This window comes from Mesoplodon mirus, assembly GCF_964341445.2.
Source record: "Mesoplodon mirus genome assembly, chromosome: 6".
NCBI classification, from domain to species: Eukaryota; Metazoa; Chordata; class Mammalia; order Artiodactyla; family Ziphiidae; genus Mesoplodon; species Mesoplodon mirus.
The window spans coordinates 53,055,538-53,075,557 of NC_138982.1; the positions used below are offsets into that span (position 1 = coordinate 53,055,538).

Here is a 20,020-nt window from a genome sequence, read left to right on the forward strand (position 1 = left end):
GTGTTGGAACTTTTGTCTTTCTTATTTTTATCTCTAGAAAGTTCACCCTAAACATATTACTTTGGTTATCATCATCATTTTGCACTATTATGAATTAGACTTTTCATATTTAATACATATTTCCTGGGGAATAAAATTTGTTATTCTTTTTTTCTTTTGAGATAACTTGGAAATTGAGTGTATTTGACATGTAGTACTGTAAGTAATGATGGATTTGATTTAGTATGCTCCCTTTAATTAGCATTCACCCAAGGCCATTAATAATTTGATTGCCCTAACAACTCCTGTCTAGCAACCATATGCAGAATAAGTACTAAGTGGTACATACTATAGATAGTTGTATATAACAGAACCTGATGCAGTGTTAATTTTAGAAGAGCTAAGCTGGTTTGCATCTGTTAAATTTTCCTTCCCCCCATCTGCTCCCCCTTTGTATCACTTGACTCTCCTGTAGTTATTCACAGGTTTTTTTTTTCCTAAAGAAAGTGTTCCTGGCAATTATTTGTGAACTTTGTGGCACCCGTCTTTCTTGTTACTTTGTTTAAGATGAAATTTTATTTTGCTTAAATTATGTATTTGGTTTAGGGGAGAACTCTGGATTCTAGATTTAACTGTCATCTGTTACATGTTTAGGAACTCAGTAACATATTTATGGTGAACTTGAATGTTGAATGCTATGAAACGGTTGCATCTTATGATTGAAAACTAACTGGAAAATGCAGAAACAACATGTGCTTGTTACTGAGTAATTTTCTAGATTGTGATTCTGAGTACTGTTATTTTTAAAAATCCTCATGTTTTTAGAACTAAGATTCATCTTGCCATGTAGTCTCCATTTATGAGAAGGTGATGATATATGTAGGCTTAAAGCATTTGCTTCATGAAAGATCATCTTATCTCTACTGCACCCCACTTCTCTCCACTGTTTCCTAATCATTTCAAAGGGATATTGTGTCTCCTAGGAAATAGGCCTTGTACCACACCACTTCTTCTGACATGATGCTTACTTAAAATGTTATATTTGTTTTTAAGATCACACATCAAACACACACTTAATTTGGAAATCTAAACATGATCATAGTGGTCACAAACTAATCTGAATGTTTATGTATAACATTAAGGTTCTGATTTATAACACCAAAGAGCCCATTCATTTGTCTTTTTCATTTAGTGACTTTGTATTAACCCAGACAACGGACAGTAAAATATCAGCAATAAAATGACAGTGTAGTTTCTTTTGACTCAGAACTGGGCTAGATAAACATTCCTTCCTACATAAGCCCTGCTGGTGCCATTTATAAACAGATTTTTACAGCAGGCTGGATGGAGTTAGGTTAAACTGGCTGTCAGTAATGTGCCTCTAGCCGTGAAGAATGGGAGTGAGGGGAGCTCAGCATCTGGTATGTCCACCGTGAGTCTTTCAGTTTTTATGAGTAGATGGTCAGTTACAAAAGTGTAAGTAGGTATATAGTTTTGCTTTATAATAAAATAAAATATGCAGTAACATTGATTTGACACACAGAGTTGTTTTATACGTGACTCCTTAGCAACAAACAGCAAGCAGTTGTCATAAATGCTGGTAATTACTATAATTTTATACTTCCAAATCAGTTTTTCTCTTCTTTTTGTAAGCTATTTTTTGCTGATAAAGGAAATTCCTATTACACATTCCTACTGACATACTTGTTAAAAGACAAAAGTGCTTTAATAGTTGCCAAACAGAGAACTTGTTCAATCTTAATAGTAATCTTTTTGTTTTTTTAGGAATAGCCAGCGTAGCAAGGGTATAAGGAAGCATAAATTGCTGATGGCATTATAAATTTGTACAATTTTTTGGAAAAGGAATTTGGCAATCATGAACTTCCTTTAAAATGCTGATGTCCCCTTCTACTTTTGAGGGACTCCATCCTAAGGAGAAAAAGATATATGTGTGTGTGTGTATATATATATATATATATATATATATATATATATATATATGTCAAAAGCCTATACACCTAGATATTTGAGGTAAGAGTCTTTTTCAGTAGTGAATATTGGGAAAGTCCAAATGTCCAGCCATAGGATGAATAATTTACTAGCTAAGTTCATTTATTGGCTGAATATTATGATAATAAAATTATTTCAGAAAATATAATTCATATCAAATGTTCATAGTTATATAGATATATATTTTTTAAGGGCACAAAACTGTATAGCCAGTGTATTGTGCTGGAAAGAAGGAAATAAAAACTTTTTTTTTTTTTTTTTTGCGGTACGCGGGCCTCTCACTGTTGCGGCCTCTCCCGTTGCAGAGCACAGGCTCCGGACGCACAGGCTCAGTGGCCATAGCTCACGGGCCCAGTCACTCCGCAGCATGTGGATTCTTCCCGGAGCAGGGCACGAACCTGTGTCCCGTGCATCGGCAGGCAGACTCTCAACCACTGCGCCACCAGGGAAGCCCGGAAATAAAAACTTTTTAACAGTTGTATTTGGGTTTTGGTATTGTAATTTTTTTCTTCTTCTTCTTCTTCTTTTTTTTTTTTTTAAGTGCTAGGTCTAACTCTTCAACATATGAGGTCCCCTATAGCATTTTTTCCTCTACTTTTTTTTACCTTTTCTAAAACCGCTTTAAGCATTTAAGTAGGGAACTTTTTATAGTAAACAAAGCTCTGGGTCTGTAGGACAGAATTGGAAACAGATTTGGGGGCAAGGGAGTGTTATGGTGATGGAAGCAGGGATATAACTTTCTGGGCTTTTCTGACCTGAAGCTTAAAAAGGACCTTGGATAAATCAGATTTTGCTTCCAGACCAGGGCACTGTGCTGTGATAGTAGTTAAGCTTTGCATTTCCCCGCCCCCCCAGACACCCACTTGTTCAGACACCCTATGCCATAACCGTGTTCAGGGCCCCTTTTCATGGTCCTGTATTCTCAATTTGCAAAGTAGACAGGCTCTAGAGGACTTGACTTCCCTTTGAGAATATAATCCCTGTCATCCCAAGGGAAAGCACTCCTGAAACAAGCAATATGTAGAAAATGGTTGTCTTGTGACCTCATTTCTTACATGGGAACAGTGCATGGTCTCAAGGGTAACTCCACATAGACCCCCTACCACTGCTGGTCTTTATCACTGAATGTCACTGAAGTACTGTATACTGAGCTTTGTGGTTTTCAGCCTTACTCCTCTCTGGAATTCCTTTTCTACCTCCCAAATCTTAATCACTCTAGTGAATGTGTAGAATATTTGATTACAAAATCTTTATACAGAGTATTATTTATATCAGATTTGCTTCTGCCCCTGGAAAGAAGGGATGCTGTATTAGGCAAGCAGGCTAGACTTCAGCATTTCACAGATTTAAGTTGATCCTTTTTGCCTTTTACCATGTAGATCAAAAGTTGTCCCTGAAAAAGTATTGCCTGCGTATATATTTACAGATAAATGCAAATAAATATATTTTGGCATAACCCTGGTTCAGGTTTTAGTTTCTCAAGGGAGATTTAAGTCGTATGTTTTTTCTGGATGCATAGATTTCCTGATGTGCTAAGATAAATTATAGTAGAATTGCATTCTGACTTAATAAATGTTTTTTGAGCGCTAGTATAATTAGGTGACATCAGTTTCCCAGAATTGAAAGATTACTAGACATAAACCCCATCCTCAGGCAGCCCAGTCTGTTAGTCATATACATACACACAACCCGTAGACGCTATACATATACAAGTTATAGGATTAGCATAGAAGAGAATGATCAATCCTGGAGCAGCAGAAAGAAGGACTTCACCTCTATTCACATAGGAGAAAAGAGCACAGGAACCCATAAGTCCCAAAGGCATGAGATAGCACAATATATTCTGGGTGTTACCTTGTAGTTGGCAGTCACTTGAATTTAATGTGCATTGGGAAGAGTGGGAGGGTGGAATTGGGGAGATGAGCCTGGAGAGATGGGTAGGGTCAAGATTACAAAAGTAACTGTGTGCCACACTTAGGAGTTTGGCCTTGATTATGAAGGCCAAAAGGATCATTGAAAGTACTCAGGAAAGGAGTGGTATGATCAGTTTTTTTGGTTTGTTTTTAAACATACTTTGTTTTTTAAAATTTATTTATTTAATTTATTTATTTTTGGCTGCATTGGGTCTTCGTTGCAGCGCGCAGGCTTTCTCTAGTTACGGCGAGTAGGGTCTACTCTTCTTTGCGGTGCGTGGGCTTCTCATTGCGGTGGCTTCTCTTGTTGCAGAGCATGGGCTCTAGGCACGCGGGCTTCAGTAGTTGTGGCTCGCAGGCTCTAGAGCGCAGGCTCAGTAGTTGTGGTGCACGGGCTTAGTTGCTCCGTGGCATGTGGGATCTTCCCGGACCACGGATCGAACCCATGTCTCCTTCATTGGCAGGTGGATTCTTAACCACTGCTCCACCAGGGAAGCCCAGCATGATCAGTTTTTGTTTTACAAGTAGTAGTCTGGCTATAGTGTAGCAAGCGTACTGGACTGGGGAAGAGAGGAAAGAGAGGAAAGGAACTTACGACAGCAGTAGTCCAGGCAGAGGATGATGGGGGACTAAATTCCACATTCTGGCACAAAAGGAAAGCTGATGACAGGGACCAGAGAGGGAGGATTGATAGGATTTGGCAAAATGGTGGAATGCCAGGGGCTGAGGTGGAAGTTTAGGATGACCTTCAGGTATAGCAAAGTAAGGTGAGAAATTTCTAAGGAAAAAAATTTCTAAGGAAAAAGAAGTTTTAGGGAGGGAAAGAAGAAGAGTAGTTTTGAACATAATGATTTTAAGCAGTTGTGTAATGCTGTAACTAGAAATAAAAAGTTATAGTTGAGTTCAGCATGTATTTAAGCAGAGCATTTAAGTATGGACCTTCTTTAGGGTAAACATTAGCAATAAGTGCCAAAACAGTGCTAATGACTGCTTTAGGGTTATTTTCTTGCTATTTGAGAACATTCTAAGCACATACGTAATAACTTGAGATGGCAGTGAGCACCTGATCTCACAAAACAAATTTGGGATATAGGCAACATTCCAGCCAAAAATTGACATCGTTCTACCTGCAACTCTTAGGATATTCTTTGACATAAGTTTGAACTCTACCATCTAATTAAACAGGGTTAAATGTAATTAATGATTATTTAAATTGTACTTAGGAGTTGGAGTATAGAAATCACAGACACTGTTACAATTTAGAAGGCTTATGAAGATCAAAATAACTTGCTAATAAAGTGTCTTAATGTTTCATGCACTACCGATGCCACTTTCTAATACCCTGAGATGAAACAAGAACAATGATGCAGTCTTTTATTTTTTGTTAATAAACAGGAGCTCACTCTGCCTTAACTTTATCCTTGACCATATTCTAACTGTTCAGTAGGACTGGAGAACGCCGTGGTGACGGCCATGGTCCCTGAATGAGTCCTTATTGTCTATGTGACTGTTTTCACATCTGCTAATTCAGATAATAAAGTAATAAAAGTATATGTGTGTGCATGGTATAGGCCCTCTATAAGTGGTATCATCTATCTTGAAGTCTTTTTAAATCCCTAAGCCACTTGGCTGTTTAGCTTTATTTTTCTATTTATGATCTACTGCAGAATTTATTTGGGGAGGGATATGAAATTGAGAACAGGAGTCTCCAACCTCACTGCTCATGGATTTCACTGCTGTATCTCTCACCCTTTCTCCCCATCCTTCCCAGTCTTTTTTCTCAGCTTCCTATCCTGGTGATCTGGAGTCTACTCACGCTCAAGTAGTTGTGGGTTTCCTGACAGGGACAATGCAAAATGGTGCATTTTTTATTTGTATGTTTCTTAGCCTTCCTTGTGAGCTCAGGTTAAGTTGCAGACTGTACATGCGTTTAATAATGATCTTGTCTGTGGGCGAAATCAAGAAGTCAAAATTCAAGTCTTAAAGGTAACATCTTTTTACTTCTCACTATGGGTATTTACAGGAATGGTTAGGTGTCCCAAAGAGGTAAGGAGCACCCCTAAGGAAAATCAACCTTGGTGTACTTTGGCTCTCTATTAACCAATTAAAGTTTCTCCTAGCCACATGCTATTTGTGAGCCCACAGTATTTTATTATAGACTGTTCATAAGTGCCACAAGGAGCCTGAGAGTGGGAGCACAAAATGGAAAAAGACATGGACTAAGCACTAAACAGCTAGGCTAGACAGGCTAGATAACACATTATATGGATTAAATTAGTTTAACCAAGACCCAAATAAGCCCATGTTCATTTACTTTATTTAGTATGAGAGTTTCTTAACATTCTGTACAGATGTAGAATTGAATTATTTAAAATACATTAATGACAGTTCCTATTTAATGATAAGCTCTGCAGAGGATGATAATGTTGGTAAAAAAAATAACCACCCTTGGGTCTATCAGTTTACTAGAATTTTACTTTTGAATTTGGACTTGACTTTAGTTAAAAAAAATCAAGGCCAACGTAAAGAGATTTTTGTTATGTGAATGTTTTGGTTTAAGTATTTCAAATTAAAATTAAAGAATTGTTGGACAATCACATTGGATTTTCACTGGCCAACTCTTCATTTTCTAAAGCTTTCATTTAGATGGGTTATTACTAAGTAGCAAAGAATTAGTAACATTTTTTTAACACTTAATCATACATACAATGAAATTTAAGCATACAAATTATTTTTCATTATTAAATTTCAGTTTTCATTCTTTATAGTAGTTTGCTTTTAATTTCCTACATAGTTTTTAAAAATAACCTGCAAAATACTGAATTTATAAGGTGTGTGATGATTTGTATGTAGAAATTTAAATATACTACAGAAATATTAAATGTCAGTATACCTTGGGCTAAATTATCTTGAGTGAAGCAGTTGAGTCACATGGTCTACAAAGGCCATTTTCCAGTTTTAAAGTTTGATACTATTTGTTGAGGAAAATTATGTGCCACCATTATGTAATTAAGGTGAAAAGGAAAATACATAAAGGTTAACTTGTTTGGATTTTGATACTTACTTTGTTTAAAAACATATTTGACCTTAGCTAACAGTCTGGGATTTCAGATGGGTGGAATGTGATTCTGAAAGACTGTAGAGGTCTTTCATTTGTGTCACATAGCATGTTGCCACTTGGAGAATAAATTGTTATACCTTTTCTTTTGCTTTCAGGATTTTCTCATTCAGCGTTCACCTTTGGTATAGAAAGCCATATCAGTCAGTCTAACATAAATGGTGCCCTCGTCCCGCCTGCTGCATTGATTTCTATCATCCAGAAAGGTCTACAGTATGTAGAAGCAGAAGTTAGTATTAATGAGGTAAGGAAGACTTAGTTCAAATACTGATTCTTACTCCTAAATGTTTCCTTCAGTATCTGATATCTTGCTTACTCATTCATTATCTGACTTCAGCTTCACCAGGTAAACAAGATTGAAGGGCATTATTCCTAATGTGGTGGTCAGGTCATACAGCCAAGGCATGTTGGCTCCCAACTGTAAGAGCCATTATCTTACTTCTCTTTACATGGTTTTTATAAGTATACAGTAAGAAATAATTTTCTTTAAAATAAGAAAATTGTGCTGTGGCATACTGAGAGCATAATTGATTGAGAAATTAGAAATTCTCAGGTTATTTGGTTATAACTGATTTTGGAAGGAAGTTTATAATTAAAGACAACTCTTGATACTGTTACCTAGGTCTGTATGGTATAGGCAGTTTAACTCATGCGTCAGCCAACTATGACCCATGAGCCTAATCCTGTCTTGCTCGTTTCTGTAAAGTTTGCCTGGGACTCAGCCATGCTTCTTCATTTTCATAGTATCTGGCTGCTTTTGTGCCACAGTGGCAGCATTGAGCGGTTGTGACAGAGACCTTATGGTCTGCAAAGCTCAGAATATTTACTCTCTAGTCTTATACAGAAAGAGTTTGCAAACCCTGGTGTAGCTGAAAATTTTCATATGTGGTCAGGATTTATGATAAGTGGAGCTTTTTTTTAGCTTATTTTCATTTCAGAGATTAACATATCCCCCTTTCCTTATGCAGGTATTTTAAAAACTGAAGCATCCATGGTTTCTACATCACTATTTATTACTATAATTATATAGTCTGTTAAATTGATTATTTTTTCGTTTCCTCATCTCTATAACTGAAAATCCACTAATACTAAATTAAAAGTGTCCTCATTGTCTTTTAGCACTTCTCTCCCAACAGTATCCTTTATTGCAGAGGATGATAAACAATTTGTACCAGTGGCCAGAGATGAAGTCTCATTTTTTCTGAAAAATTTTTTGTAGATTTAATATAGTACTCCACAATGTAGCTGTATTGGTTTTAATATTTTTAAGTTCCTTATAAGTTTAAGTACTTTCTCCTACTCCTCAAATACTCCATTACAATTGGCAGTTCAGAAAGATGTGCTGTGTTTTGTAACTCGGAGCACCCCATCACACTGCTGTAGATTATCAATAGTGCATGTTCACTAGCTTAAGTGAGCCAGGCTTCACATGTGCATATTCCTATCTAATATGCACTGTTTCTATTTCTGACTTGCTCTGTATCTGTGTCTCTTCTTGTGCTTGCTGAAGAACTCATTTTGAACTTCCAAATATCAATGAGAGGAGCTTTGGAAAATTATAGCAACTTGATAAAATTAAAGAGCATTAGCCTGTGAGTTATGGCGGTACTTCTCAAATGTTAGTGTGCATAATACTCCCCCAGAGAGCTTGTTAAAACAGGGATTCCTGAGCCCTTCAGAGATTTTGATTCTGTAGGTTTGAATCTACATTTATAACAAGTTACCAGGCGATGGTGGGAGTGTTGGTCTTTTGATTGTACTTTCAATAGCACCAGTTAACAGATTCCAGCTGCCGTTGACTAGCTGTGGAACTGCAAGTCTTTAACCTTGTGGTGCTCATATTTCAACATTAGTAAAATGAGATGCTTGTATAACGTAATATCTGATGTATATTTCTGTTTTAATATTTTAATCAAATCACAAGAAACTTTTGAGTTCAACGAAGCTATTTTAAAAGTTTTTAGTTTTAAAGAAGTATTGAATATTACTAAAATGTGGCACCAAATCTCTTATCATTGTATGAACTATTCCATATTGCTTTTGACTAACAGAACTTTGGAATATAATTAATAAGCCTTTTTTTAAAATCATACACGCCTACTTTTTTATTTCTTTGAAAATTTCAGCTTTAATCTGTGCAGCATTTAACAATATGAACTCTGTGAGGAGGATTTAAGCAGCTGTTTGTGGTGCATCTTGTAGGTTCCTTCTTCCCTCCTGATTCCTTTCCTTCTTACATGCATTCAGAAAATTATCTGAAAGTATTTTTTCTTGGAATGAAGATTTCCATTTCTGCTGTTGACTTCTATGAATACAAATTACTCTAAATGTGTTACCTTTGATTTTTCTTCTCACAATTTTTCAAATCCAGGATGGTACCTTGTTTGATGGTCGACCAATAGAGTCTCTGTCACTGATAGATGCCGTAATGCCTGATGTAGTACAAACAAGACAACAAGCTTACAGAGATAAACTTGCACAGCAACAAGCAGCAGCTGCTGCAGCTGCCGCAGCTGCAACAAACCAACAAGGATCTGCAAAAAATGGAGAAAACACGGCAAATGGGGAGGAGAATGGAGCACATACTATAGCAAGTGAGCTGAGAGAAGAATTTTTTTAAGTTCCTTTGCAGAAAAAATATTTGCCTTATGGGGATGCCTCATTTTAGCTGAAATAACATTATCTATTTCATTTTTGCAACTTGTTCCCCTAACTTGTATCACACGATTCAGATTTTTAATGCCTAAAGCTCCATAAGGCTGGATTTACTTTCATGAATTTTATTTTCTTTTTAAAATATTTAGAAACCATTTTTCTATTGTTAAGTGAATGTCATATCTGCATTTCATTTCTAAGTATAATCTGTAACACTAGTCATTAACAAAAACAATGAAGCTTTGACATGGAGATATAAAGGCAACTGTGATGTTATATGAATGATACCAGCAACCCCTACTGGCAGAAACTCAGAGTAGTGTTGGCATAACATTTTCTCATTTTAGCTATGTTTGGGTCTAACCTCCTTTCACAGTCTTCCTCTACTCCTGCTCCCTGCAAACCCCATCTCTGAACACACACTTAGATGCACATCTCTTTTTGAAAAAAGTATGTTCATACTTAACTAAAGATAGGAATTTATTTTTCATGTGATAAATACTGTGTAGTCATTTTCACCATTACCTGACATAGTGGAAGAAAAAAAGTTACACTGTATTATGAAGGAGATATTTGCTAGTTAAGAATTCTTTTTTTTCTCCAGTATGTTGTAATATTACCTAACTGGAATTTTCCATTTATTTCTCATGATGCAGATAATCATACTGATATGATGGAAGTGGATGGGGATGTTGAAATCCCTCCTAATAAAGCAGTTGTGTTACGGGGCCATGAATCTGAAGTTTTCATCTGTGCCTGGAACCCCGTTAGTGATCTCTTGGCATCAGGGTACGTTTCTCAAAGTGAAAGTAAAATGGATTTCTAAAGGTATCTTACTGAAATATTGCATATTTTATAAATACATTACGTACATTTTCAGGTTTTTGTTGTTGCTTATTTGTGGTCATTTTGCCTCTGTAAACCTTTATTCCTTCATAAAGTAATCTTAGAAGTTTTAATCTTAAAAGTTACTACCTCAGGAGTGTTTGGCCCCCCCCCGCCCGCCAAACTGGAGACTGAGAAAAACACTGGAAATGGAAATCCATCCCTGATAGTCTAGTTTTTATTTGCCTTATTAATATAGAATGTAAATTTGTTGCCTTGATTCTGGAATACTTGAGAATATCATGAGGATTTAACATATGTTGCATACTTTATAGGTCTGGAGACTCAACAGCAAGAATATGGAATCTTAGTGAAAATAGCACGAGTGGCTCCACACAGCTAGTACTTAGACATTGTATACGAGAAGGAGGGCAAGATGTCCCAAGCAACAAGGATGTGACATCTCTAGATTGGAATGTGAGTATCACTGTACTGTCCGTGATGGGTGTAGTTACTAATATACTTAACCTCTCTGAGCCTCAGACTAATCGCAGGGCATGTCAGTTTGTTCAGATATTTTTGGATTTCACCAATAAGAACAACAGACTAGAAGTCCCCACCCCCAAATGTGTTAAAAACAAAGACTGGCCCTTGAGCACTCAGACCAAGGTTTATCTTCCAGCTCCTAGTTTATCTAGCTGTAGAACCTTTGTATAACTGGTGGTCGGTCACTCTGTACTTCATTTTCATCACATGCAAAGTAGAAGTGTAATGGTCCTATGTAAATGAAGTAATAGATGAAAATCAATAACAGGCACATACTGAGTTCTTAACTACTAAGTCCTTTGTTGGGGGTATAAGAGAAATCTATATAATAAAAACATTCTTGTTTTCTTATTTTGCTGTGAACTGATGAAAACTTCATCGCCAGCTGCCTTTTAGGAACCATTTGTCTAGATTACAAGCTTTATCCTAGCTGTAGGAATCTTATAATTCTCTGATTCTATATATGATTCAACATCTTTGACTACTCTGACTTACCAGGAAGTTTGATTTCATTATTGATAAAGCTTTACCCTTTCAGTTTCAAATACATGATTAACAGCTTTGTTTGTTTCCATTCCCATGATTACTTTGTGGAAAATTAGCATTTTTAAAGTTTCTATACCTTTTCCTTTATTCCATGTTGCCTTTTTTCTTCCTTATAACTTTGTACCCATTTTTTAATAACCCCCCACTGCACCACCTACCCCCCCACCCAATTCTAAGAAGCCTCTTAGACTATATCAGTGTTACCAAGAATTTTAGGGGTCAGCTGTCCTTTCCTGCGCAAGTGGACATCCTTTCCTTCTCTGGCCTCTGTTTAACAACTTTTTGTGGGGCTTTCCAAAGAATCTTCCAAATCTCATTCCAGGAAATGAGATCTATCTTTAAAAATGATTACACTAGCTAAAGTTCTCAGTTTCTATGAAATTTTTCCAGACTTCATAGGTAAGGATTTTTAGTGTTCTTAGTTCTAAATTTCCAGCAATGTATTTATCCTTCCCCTCCTATAAAGTTGAGAATTCTAAAAATGAAAAGAGGTTTAGCACCTTTCAGTATTATTTGATTGTAGGGTCAGAGCTAAGAATTATCTTCTTAATATGGGACCTTACTGTATCGTAGGTCAAAGGCGTTACAGCCTTCTTAAGCTGTTTGGCTCAGAGACCATGTTGATTTAATGAAATTTATAGTTTTACACTGAAAAGGATGGTTAACAAATGGTTTGTTGAGCTTGGTGGTTCTGAACTGCAAGTTAAAGTTTTTAAAAGTGTGGACTTTTCAAAGATTTATTATTCACTGTGAACTTAAATCTTCTGCTAAAAGGGGAAAATGTTACTATTGATTAATGGCTCATTTCCATGAATAAAGCAAAAGCCTGTGAGATACCTGATCTTCAAAGTATTCTTTTCCTACCTTAGTGGTCCGTGATGTAAAACATTTGGGGACCATTAGTTGAAAGGAAACTTTACATCGTGCAGAGTCTAGAAATAAGCTTTTGCTGTTGGCTTCGACATTGCTCCCTCTTCCTGAGATAGAACTAGAGGGGATTTCCAAATCCTAGCAAAACTGCGTCTACAACCCCTAGAACCAGCATTTGTTTGTCACTTACTTGTATAGCTAGATGGCTTGAGAGGTCTGAAAATGGTGATCTTGTTTTCAGTGCCCTACCAAAAAGCATCAAAAAGTACTGAGTAAGGCAGGATTTCATTCTGTCTCTCCAGTAGTGTTTAATCATCCCAGCAGTAGTCTGTGTAATGAACTCTGTAACTTGCATTTCCATAGAATAAGTTGGATCTTATCAAGTCCTTCTGTTGTACCATTATTCAAGGCACAGTAGAGGAATATAAGGTTAGAGAAAACGGTATGGATTTCTTCTCATAGTAGAGTAGTTCCTGACAGTTGGTACTCACTTCATTAACTGTAAAGTCAGCCTACACTCTTTTCTGGCTGTTTTTCTTGTGTTGCTATTTTTATTGGTAAGGATTTCATATTGGGAAAGAATTAACAAAAGAAAGAAACATTTAGTGATACTTAAGAATCTAATCATCTGAAACAACAATATTGTTTGGAACATACATATACACACACACATACACAGTTTAGACAGTAAAGATTTAGAGGGAGAATCATATAAAAACTTCTAATCGTAATGAAATATTTTGGAAGATTTTGCTTTTTACTTTTATAAAATCATCATAAGATTATGATTTTGATGTCCTTCCCAATCCACCCCCCCACCCCCATCTTTAGTCATGTGCATCTATGAGAATGCAGCAGACCTTAGCATACATAAGAGTGATGTTGATTCTGCTTCAGAGCAGTTCCTGCCATTCTTGAGATTTGGGTATGAGGCTTGCACACTGACTGAATGCTGCCAAAGTACTAGCTTCACAGCAATGAAGGGTGTTTTGTAGGCCTTTTATGGCACTTCCAAATAGACAAAGCTGAAGATTCTGAAGCGGAGAATGTCACGGATCTGCTGTACTTAGGATTTAAACATAATATATTTTAATAAAAATTAAACACCCTTTCTGGATTATATAATTGAAAGAAATGTGTTTCTCTGACAGAGTGAAGGTACACTTCTAGCAACTGGTTCCTATGATGGGTTTGCCAGAATATGGACTAAAGATGGTAAATGAAGCTTTTTTTTCTTTTTTTATTTGTTGTTATTGTTGATCTAAGTTATAAAGCTTAAAGTAATTTTAATGTTTTTCCTTTTGAATATTAGGTAACCTTGCTAGCACCTTGGGGCAGCATAAAGGCCCTATATTTGCATTAAAATGGAATAAGAAAGGAAATTTCATCCTAAGTGCTGGAGTAGACAAGGTAAAAAGAATATTTAACTTCTGTAAAGGTTAATTTGTTAAAGAGTATAATTGAAAATAATGTTTTTCTCTTCTAATCACATAAACAAGAAAACATTCATATTTGGTAAATTCATATATAAATTTATGATAGGAATAGTAATGATTTCTTAGATTTTCTGTCAGCTCATTCCTGAATCTACTCATTCAGATGCCCTTTATTCTTTATCTGTGTGACCACTCCTCATTTTTTGGGAATTTGAGCCATAATGAATGTCATACATCCTATACTTCTTGTGTCCCTTCTACAGTTTCTAGTTAATCTCATCAGTGATTATGGCTCTGGAGAGATTGCATGGGAAATCTTAGAGCCAGTCTGTTAGCTGAACTCTTAATGTTTAATTGAAAATGTAAGAAATGCTGGATCTTTCCAGCTCTTTTCACCTAACAAGACTGGTAAATATGGATAGGTTGAAATCATGGCCTTCTTTCTCCTTCATTTTCTTAAGTTACTGCCTTTACCACACCTCCCAAAATGAATACAGATTTAAGATTATTTTAATACAGGAAAGTACACACTCAAAGTTAACTGTATATTGTCAAAAAGGGAAGTAGAAAAAAAAGGAAGAAAAATGAAGGAGGCCAGGAATGGGAAGGAAGCACCCTATTAATAGTTACTGCCATTCTACAATATTTTATGACCCCAAAGTTATAAAATTAGTGATGGGAGGGTATTAAAGGAATTGTGAATATATCTATTCAGATTTATGTGTCATACTTTTATGTAATATAAAAGACATTGTTTTACTTATTATCAGAATTCAAGCTGCCTTTATAGGTAAATGTGAGTGTTAAAAATCTTAATATTGGAAATTAACTGATTACTTTATTAACCAAAAATTTGCCTCCTTATAGCTAAGCAGCTATAAAAATCTTACATTAAATACACTATTGCAATGGAGTTTCTTAAGCAGTCTAATATAATGTCTGGTACTTTCTAGACAACAGTTATTGTTATTTGAAGTAAGTTGACTGATAAAAAGTCACCAGGGAAAAATTAAACAGCTTAATAGTCATCTCTCTCCTCCCCTTCCCCCGAAGTGGAATATAGCCTCGTTGTACTAAAGGTAAATGTTATTAAATTAAATGCACTCTGACATTTCATATTGCTTTAATATAATTAGGCATCTGATTTATGCATCTGTGATAAACGCTTTCTAGCTTCTTAGCAGTATATTTTTCTCTTCTATCTCAGACTACAATTATTTGGGATGCACATACTGGTGAAGCCAAACAACAATTTCCTTTTCATTCAGGTAAATCTTCATAATTTACATGAGAATTAGAACTTTCTTCTATTTTTCTAATTAAACTTTTAATAGCATATAATTCATCTAAAATCTTAAAATATCCAATATTAGTCTTGTTACTAGTCCTTTGAGGAGTTGATGTTCTTTGACTTTCAGATAGTTAATTGTCAGAGGATCATCAAACGTTTTCTGTGAAATGTACCATAAAAAAGCATTTGCAGCCTGGTGCAATTAGAGTTGGTAATATTTAATGGTAAGAACATAGATTTTTGAGTCAGGAGGTCTAAGTGTGAATGTCGATTCCACGCCACTTAACAAGCTTTAAGATTGAGCAAGTCATTGAACCTTTCTGAGCCTTACTTTCTCTATCTGTAAATGAGGGATAAAAATAATACCATTTGTTAAGAGCATAAGATATATATGAAAATACTGCATAAACTCCTACAAATTTAGATAGTCATTTTTCATTTTGAATTTATGTATCTAAATCAGTCCACCTGCTTACCTAAAATAAAAATTATTAGGCTTTCCTGGTAGTGTTGGAACTTCGGTGCTTTAGATGTTTTTCTCTTTTAAGAAGTAATTTGATACTTAAACCAAATAAATATGATCCCCAAAATAGTGTGCTTCTTTCTCCATGATATACGGCCATGCAACAGGGCATCATACATCCTGATGTGTAGCGACACCTAGATTTTAGTACCTACACTCTTGTGCAGCCTAGAACTGTTGTGCCTACTTTCAGGGAGGTTCCTGAGGACAGGAACTGATGTTGAACTGGAACAAGATGCTTAATAACTATTAGAACAGTAGTTTTTTAGTACTGCCTGATTTAATTGCATTTTGCAAGATTTTGTTGTGGTTGGGTAGAGTTTTGCATTGGAGGCTGACTTAAGTAACTCTGGTTATTTTCAAATCTTTGGTACCATACTTTTTACAAACAGCCAATGGCACAGTGTTACCATTAAAATCGAAATATATAGCTTCTGGCATTTTGCTTTTTTGTATTTCTCTATTTAGTGTGATTAAGCAAGCCAAATAAGGTACAAAAATGATTTTTCAGTAGTATCTGAGTAACATAATTTTGCAAGTATTATGTTAAACATTTCAGCTTGATTAACACTTACCACATTAATAAGCATTTACACGTCAGTTTTTGTTTACCTGTTTTAATCCCGTTTCACCTTTGCCTCTAGTCCTCACCCAGACGGAATTCTCTTAGCCCTCTGGCTGTTCTGCCTAAAGTTTCTCCTACATCCTAGGAGTGATGGAAAATTGAAATAAGTGTGTGTGTGGCACTGTTACTAGCTGCTATATAATGTGTACCACCTTTGTGTTGGAGATGATGCTCTTTATATACACGATCCCGTTTAGTCTTGGCTACAGCCCAATGAGGTAGATGGTGTTGAAGTCATTTTACAAATAAATAACCTTTTTACCCATGGTATTCTTTCCTGTGATGCTTTTTTGGTTTTTTAAACGGCTTTATTGAGGTATAATTGGTGTCAAATCATCTATACATATTTACATTGCACAGTGTGGTATATTTTGACATATATATACACACACACACACACACACACACACACACACACACACACACACACACACACACACACACACACACACACACACACGCACACCACTGAAACCATCACCACACTCAAGACAGTACATCTGTTAGCTTCAGAAGTTTCCTCCTACCCCCTTGAAATCATTCCCTTCCCCTTCCCCAGGTAGCCACTGATAGTCTTAACTGTCACCAGAAACTAGTTTACATTATATAAATAGAATCACGCAGTATGTATTCTTTTTGTGTCTGGTTTCTTTCACTCTGCATAATTATTTTGCATTTCTTTTGATTTATAAGTAGTATTGTATTATGTTGATATACCAGTTTGTTTATCCATTTACCTGTTGAAGCAAATTTGAGTTGTTTCCAGGTTTTAGCTATTACAAATAAAACTGCTATCAACATTCATGTGCTTATCTTTTTATGAACTTGTTTTCATTTCTCTGTGTAAAGACCTAGGAAAGTTATGGCTAGATATATGGTAGGTCTGTGTTTAACTTGTTAATGCCCAACTGTTTTCCAAAGTTTATGTTTTCCAAACTGGTTTACATTCTCAACAGCAGTGGGTATTCCAGTCCCTCCATTTCCTTGCCAGCACTTGGTATGTGGTCAGTCTTTTTAATTGTAGCCACCCTAACAAGCGTGTAGTCGTATCTCACTATGGTTTTCATTTTCATTTCCTAATGACTAATGATGTTGAGCATCTTGTCATGGTTTAATTTACCATCTGTATGTCTCCTTTGGTGAAGTATCTGTTCAAATCTTTGGATTTTTTTTTTTTTTTTTTTTTTTGAGGTACGTGGGCCTCTCACTGTTGTGGCCTCTCCCGTTGCGGAGCACAGGCTCTGGACGCACAGGCTCAGTGGCCATGACTCACGGGCCTAGCTGCTCCGCGGCAGACCAGGGCACGAACCTGTGTCCCCTGCATCGGCAGGCGGACTCTCAGCCACTGCGCCACCAGGGAAGCCCAAATCTTTGGATTTTTAATTAAACTTTGTTGTTTTCTTATTGAGTCTTATGAACTCTTTATATATTCTGGATACTTATAAATACTTGTAAATACCTGTAAATACTTATCAAGTATTTACAAATATTGTCTCATAGTCTGTGGATTGTCTCTGCATTGTTTTGACAGTGTGCCTCAAAGATCAGATATTATCAATGTTGATGAATTCCTTAATTTATTAATTTGTTCTTTTATGTATCGTGCTTTCAGTATCAATCTAATATGCTCTTTTTCTTTTTGCTTGATGTAGAAGTTGGGGTCACTGATTTGAGACCTTTCTGCTTTTCTAATGGGGATATTCAGTGCTATAAATTACTTCTAACTACTACTTAGTGACATCTCACAATTCTTCAAATGTGTTTTCATTCAGTTCAAAATACTTTCTGGAGTAATTTTGATTCCTTCTTTGACCCATGGGTTATTTAGAAGTGTGTTAATTTCTGAGTATTTGGAAAAATTTTAAAGATCTTTGAAATATTGCTTTCTAATTTAATTCCATTGTTCTCATAAATGTCATTTAGGTCAAGTTGTTTGATAATGTTCAAATCTTTTATGGCCTTTACTGATTATTCTGTGTACTTAGACCATCTGTTACTGAGAGAGGGGTATTGAAATCATTAACAATAACTGGAAAATACAATAATTTCTATTTTCTTTGAAGCTCTGTCAATTTTTGCTTTATGTGTTTTGAAACAATGTTATTAGGGGCATGAATGTTTAGGAATGTTGCAACCTCATGTTGAATTGACCCCTTTATCATTTTGTTAGCGACCCTCTTATATTTTTCCATTTTATTTTTTGTGCTCTGAAATCTACTTTGTCTCATATTAATGTATCCCTTCCAGTTTTCTTTTGGTTAGTGTTGGCATGGTATATATTTCTCCATGCTTTTACTTTTAATCTATTAATTTTGTTATATTTGATGTATATTTTATATAGGCATCATATATTGCTTGTTCATTCAATATCAGCCTCTGCCTTTTAATAGCAATATTTAGGCTGTTTACATTTAATGTGATTATTGATAATGACTGCATTTAAATTAATCATATTTCTATTTATCTCATCTTGTTTTGCTATTTTTCCGCTTCCAGTTGGATTCATTGAATATTTGTGTGATTACATTTTTCCTCCTTTGGTGGGTTATTAACTGTAAATCTTTTATTTTAATGGTTGCCTTGGGATTTATAGTACACATCTTTAACTTACCACCATCTACCTTCAAGTGATATTTTAAAGGGGTTAGATAATAAAATTTTTTACCCGTAGTTACCATTTCCAACTCTTCATTCCTTTGCACAGATACGTAGTTTCATCTGGTATCATTTATTTCCTGCCTGAACTGCTTTAACATTCCTTATAGTGTAAATCTTATGTTGATGAATTCTTTTTGTAGGTATTAAGAAGTCTTCATTTCACCTTCATTACTGAAAGATATTTTTGTTGGGTATAGAATTCTGGGGTTGACAGGGTTTTTTTCTTTCAGTACTTTAAAGAAAATGTTGCTCTGTCCTCTTCTTATTTACACTATTTTCAATTTGAACTTGCTACCATTTTTATCCTTATTATTCTTGTCTTGTTTTCTCTGGCTGCTTTTAAGATTTTTCTCCTTATAACTGATTTTGTGCAATTTGCATATGTTGTGCCTTGGTTTAGTTTTCTTTATGTTTTTTCTCCTTGGAGCTTCTTGGATTTGTTCGTTCATAGTTTTCTTCAAATTTTTGACCATTATTCTTTAAAAAATATTCTACCTCCTTCCCACATTTTTTTTAACTTGAAGTTCTGATTATGTTTATTAGTCTGCTTGGTGTCCTGTAATACACTGATGTGCTGTTCATTTTTTTATCCAGTCTTTTTTATTTTTCATAATCTCTGCTGTTTTCAAGTTCACACATCTTTTCTTCTGCAGCATCTTATCTACAGTTTATTCCATCCAGTACGTTTTTTATCTCACGTTTCAGTTTTAATCTCTAGAAGCTTGATTAAGGTCTTTTTTATATCTTCCATGTTGCTCCTTAACTGTTTGAACAAATCATATATAGTTGCAAGTGCTTTAATGTCTAGGTCAGTTTTTATGATTTGATTTTTCTCTTCATTTTGGTCATATTTTCCTGCATCTTCGCATGCCTTGTTACTTTTGATTGGAAGTGAGGCATTTTGAATTTTATGTCGTTGGTTGCTGGATATTTCTGTATTCTTATAAGTATTTGTGAATTAATTCTGGGACATAGTTAAATTACTTGGAAATGGTTTGATCCTTTTGGGTCATGCTTGTAAGATA

At 35.4% G+C, this 20,020-nt stretch overlaps 1 protein-coding gene across 1 annotated transcript in view; it reads left to right on the top strand.

The window, feature by feature from the left end:
- Positions 1–20,020, top strand: part of TBL1XR1 (TBL1X/Y related 1) — a 181,159-nt gene that overhangs the window by 141,673 nt on the left and 19,466 nt on the right. The window contains exons 5-11 of the mRNA XM_082626063.1: positions 7,119–7,264; positions 9,392–9,614; positions 10,332–10,464; positions 10,836–10,977; positions 13,614–13,677; positions 13,775–13,872; positions 15,106–15,166. Of these exons, the coding sequence (XP_082482189.1) occupies positions 7,119–7,264; positions 9,392–9,614; positions 10,332–10,464; positions 10,836–10,977; positions 13,614–13,677; positions 13,775–13,872; positions 15,106–15,166 (867 nt within the window). The remainder of the gene's footprint in view (positions 1–7,118; positions 7,265–9,391; positions 9,615–10,331; positions 10,465–10,835; positions 10,978–13,613; positions 13,678–13,774; positions 13,873–15,105; positions 15,167–20,020) is intronic.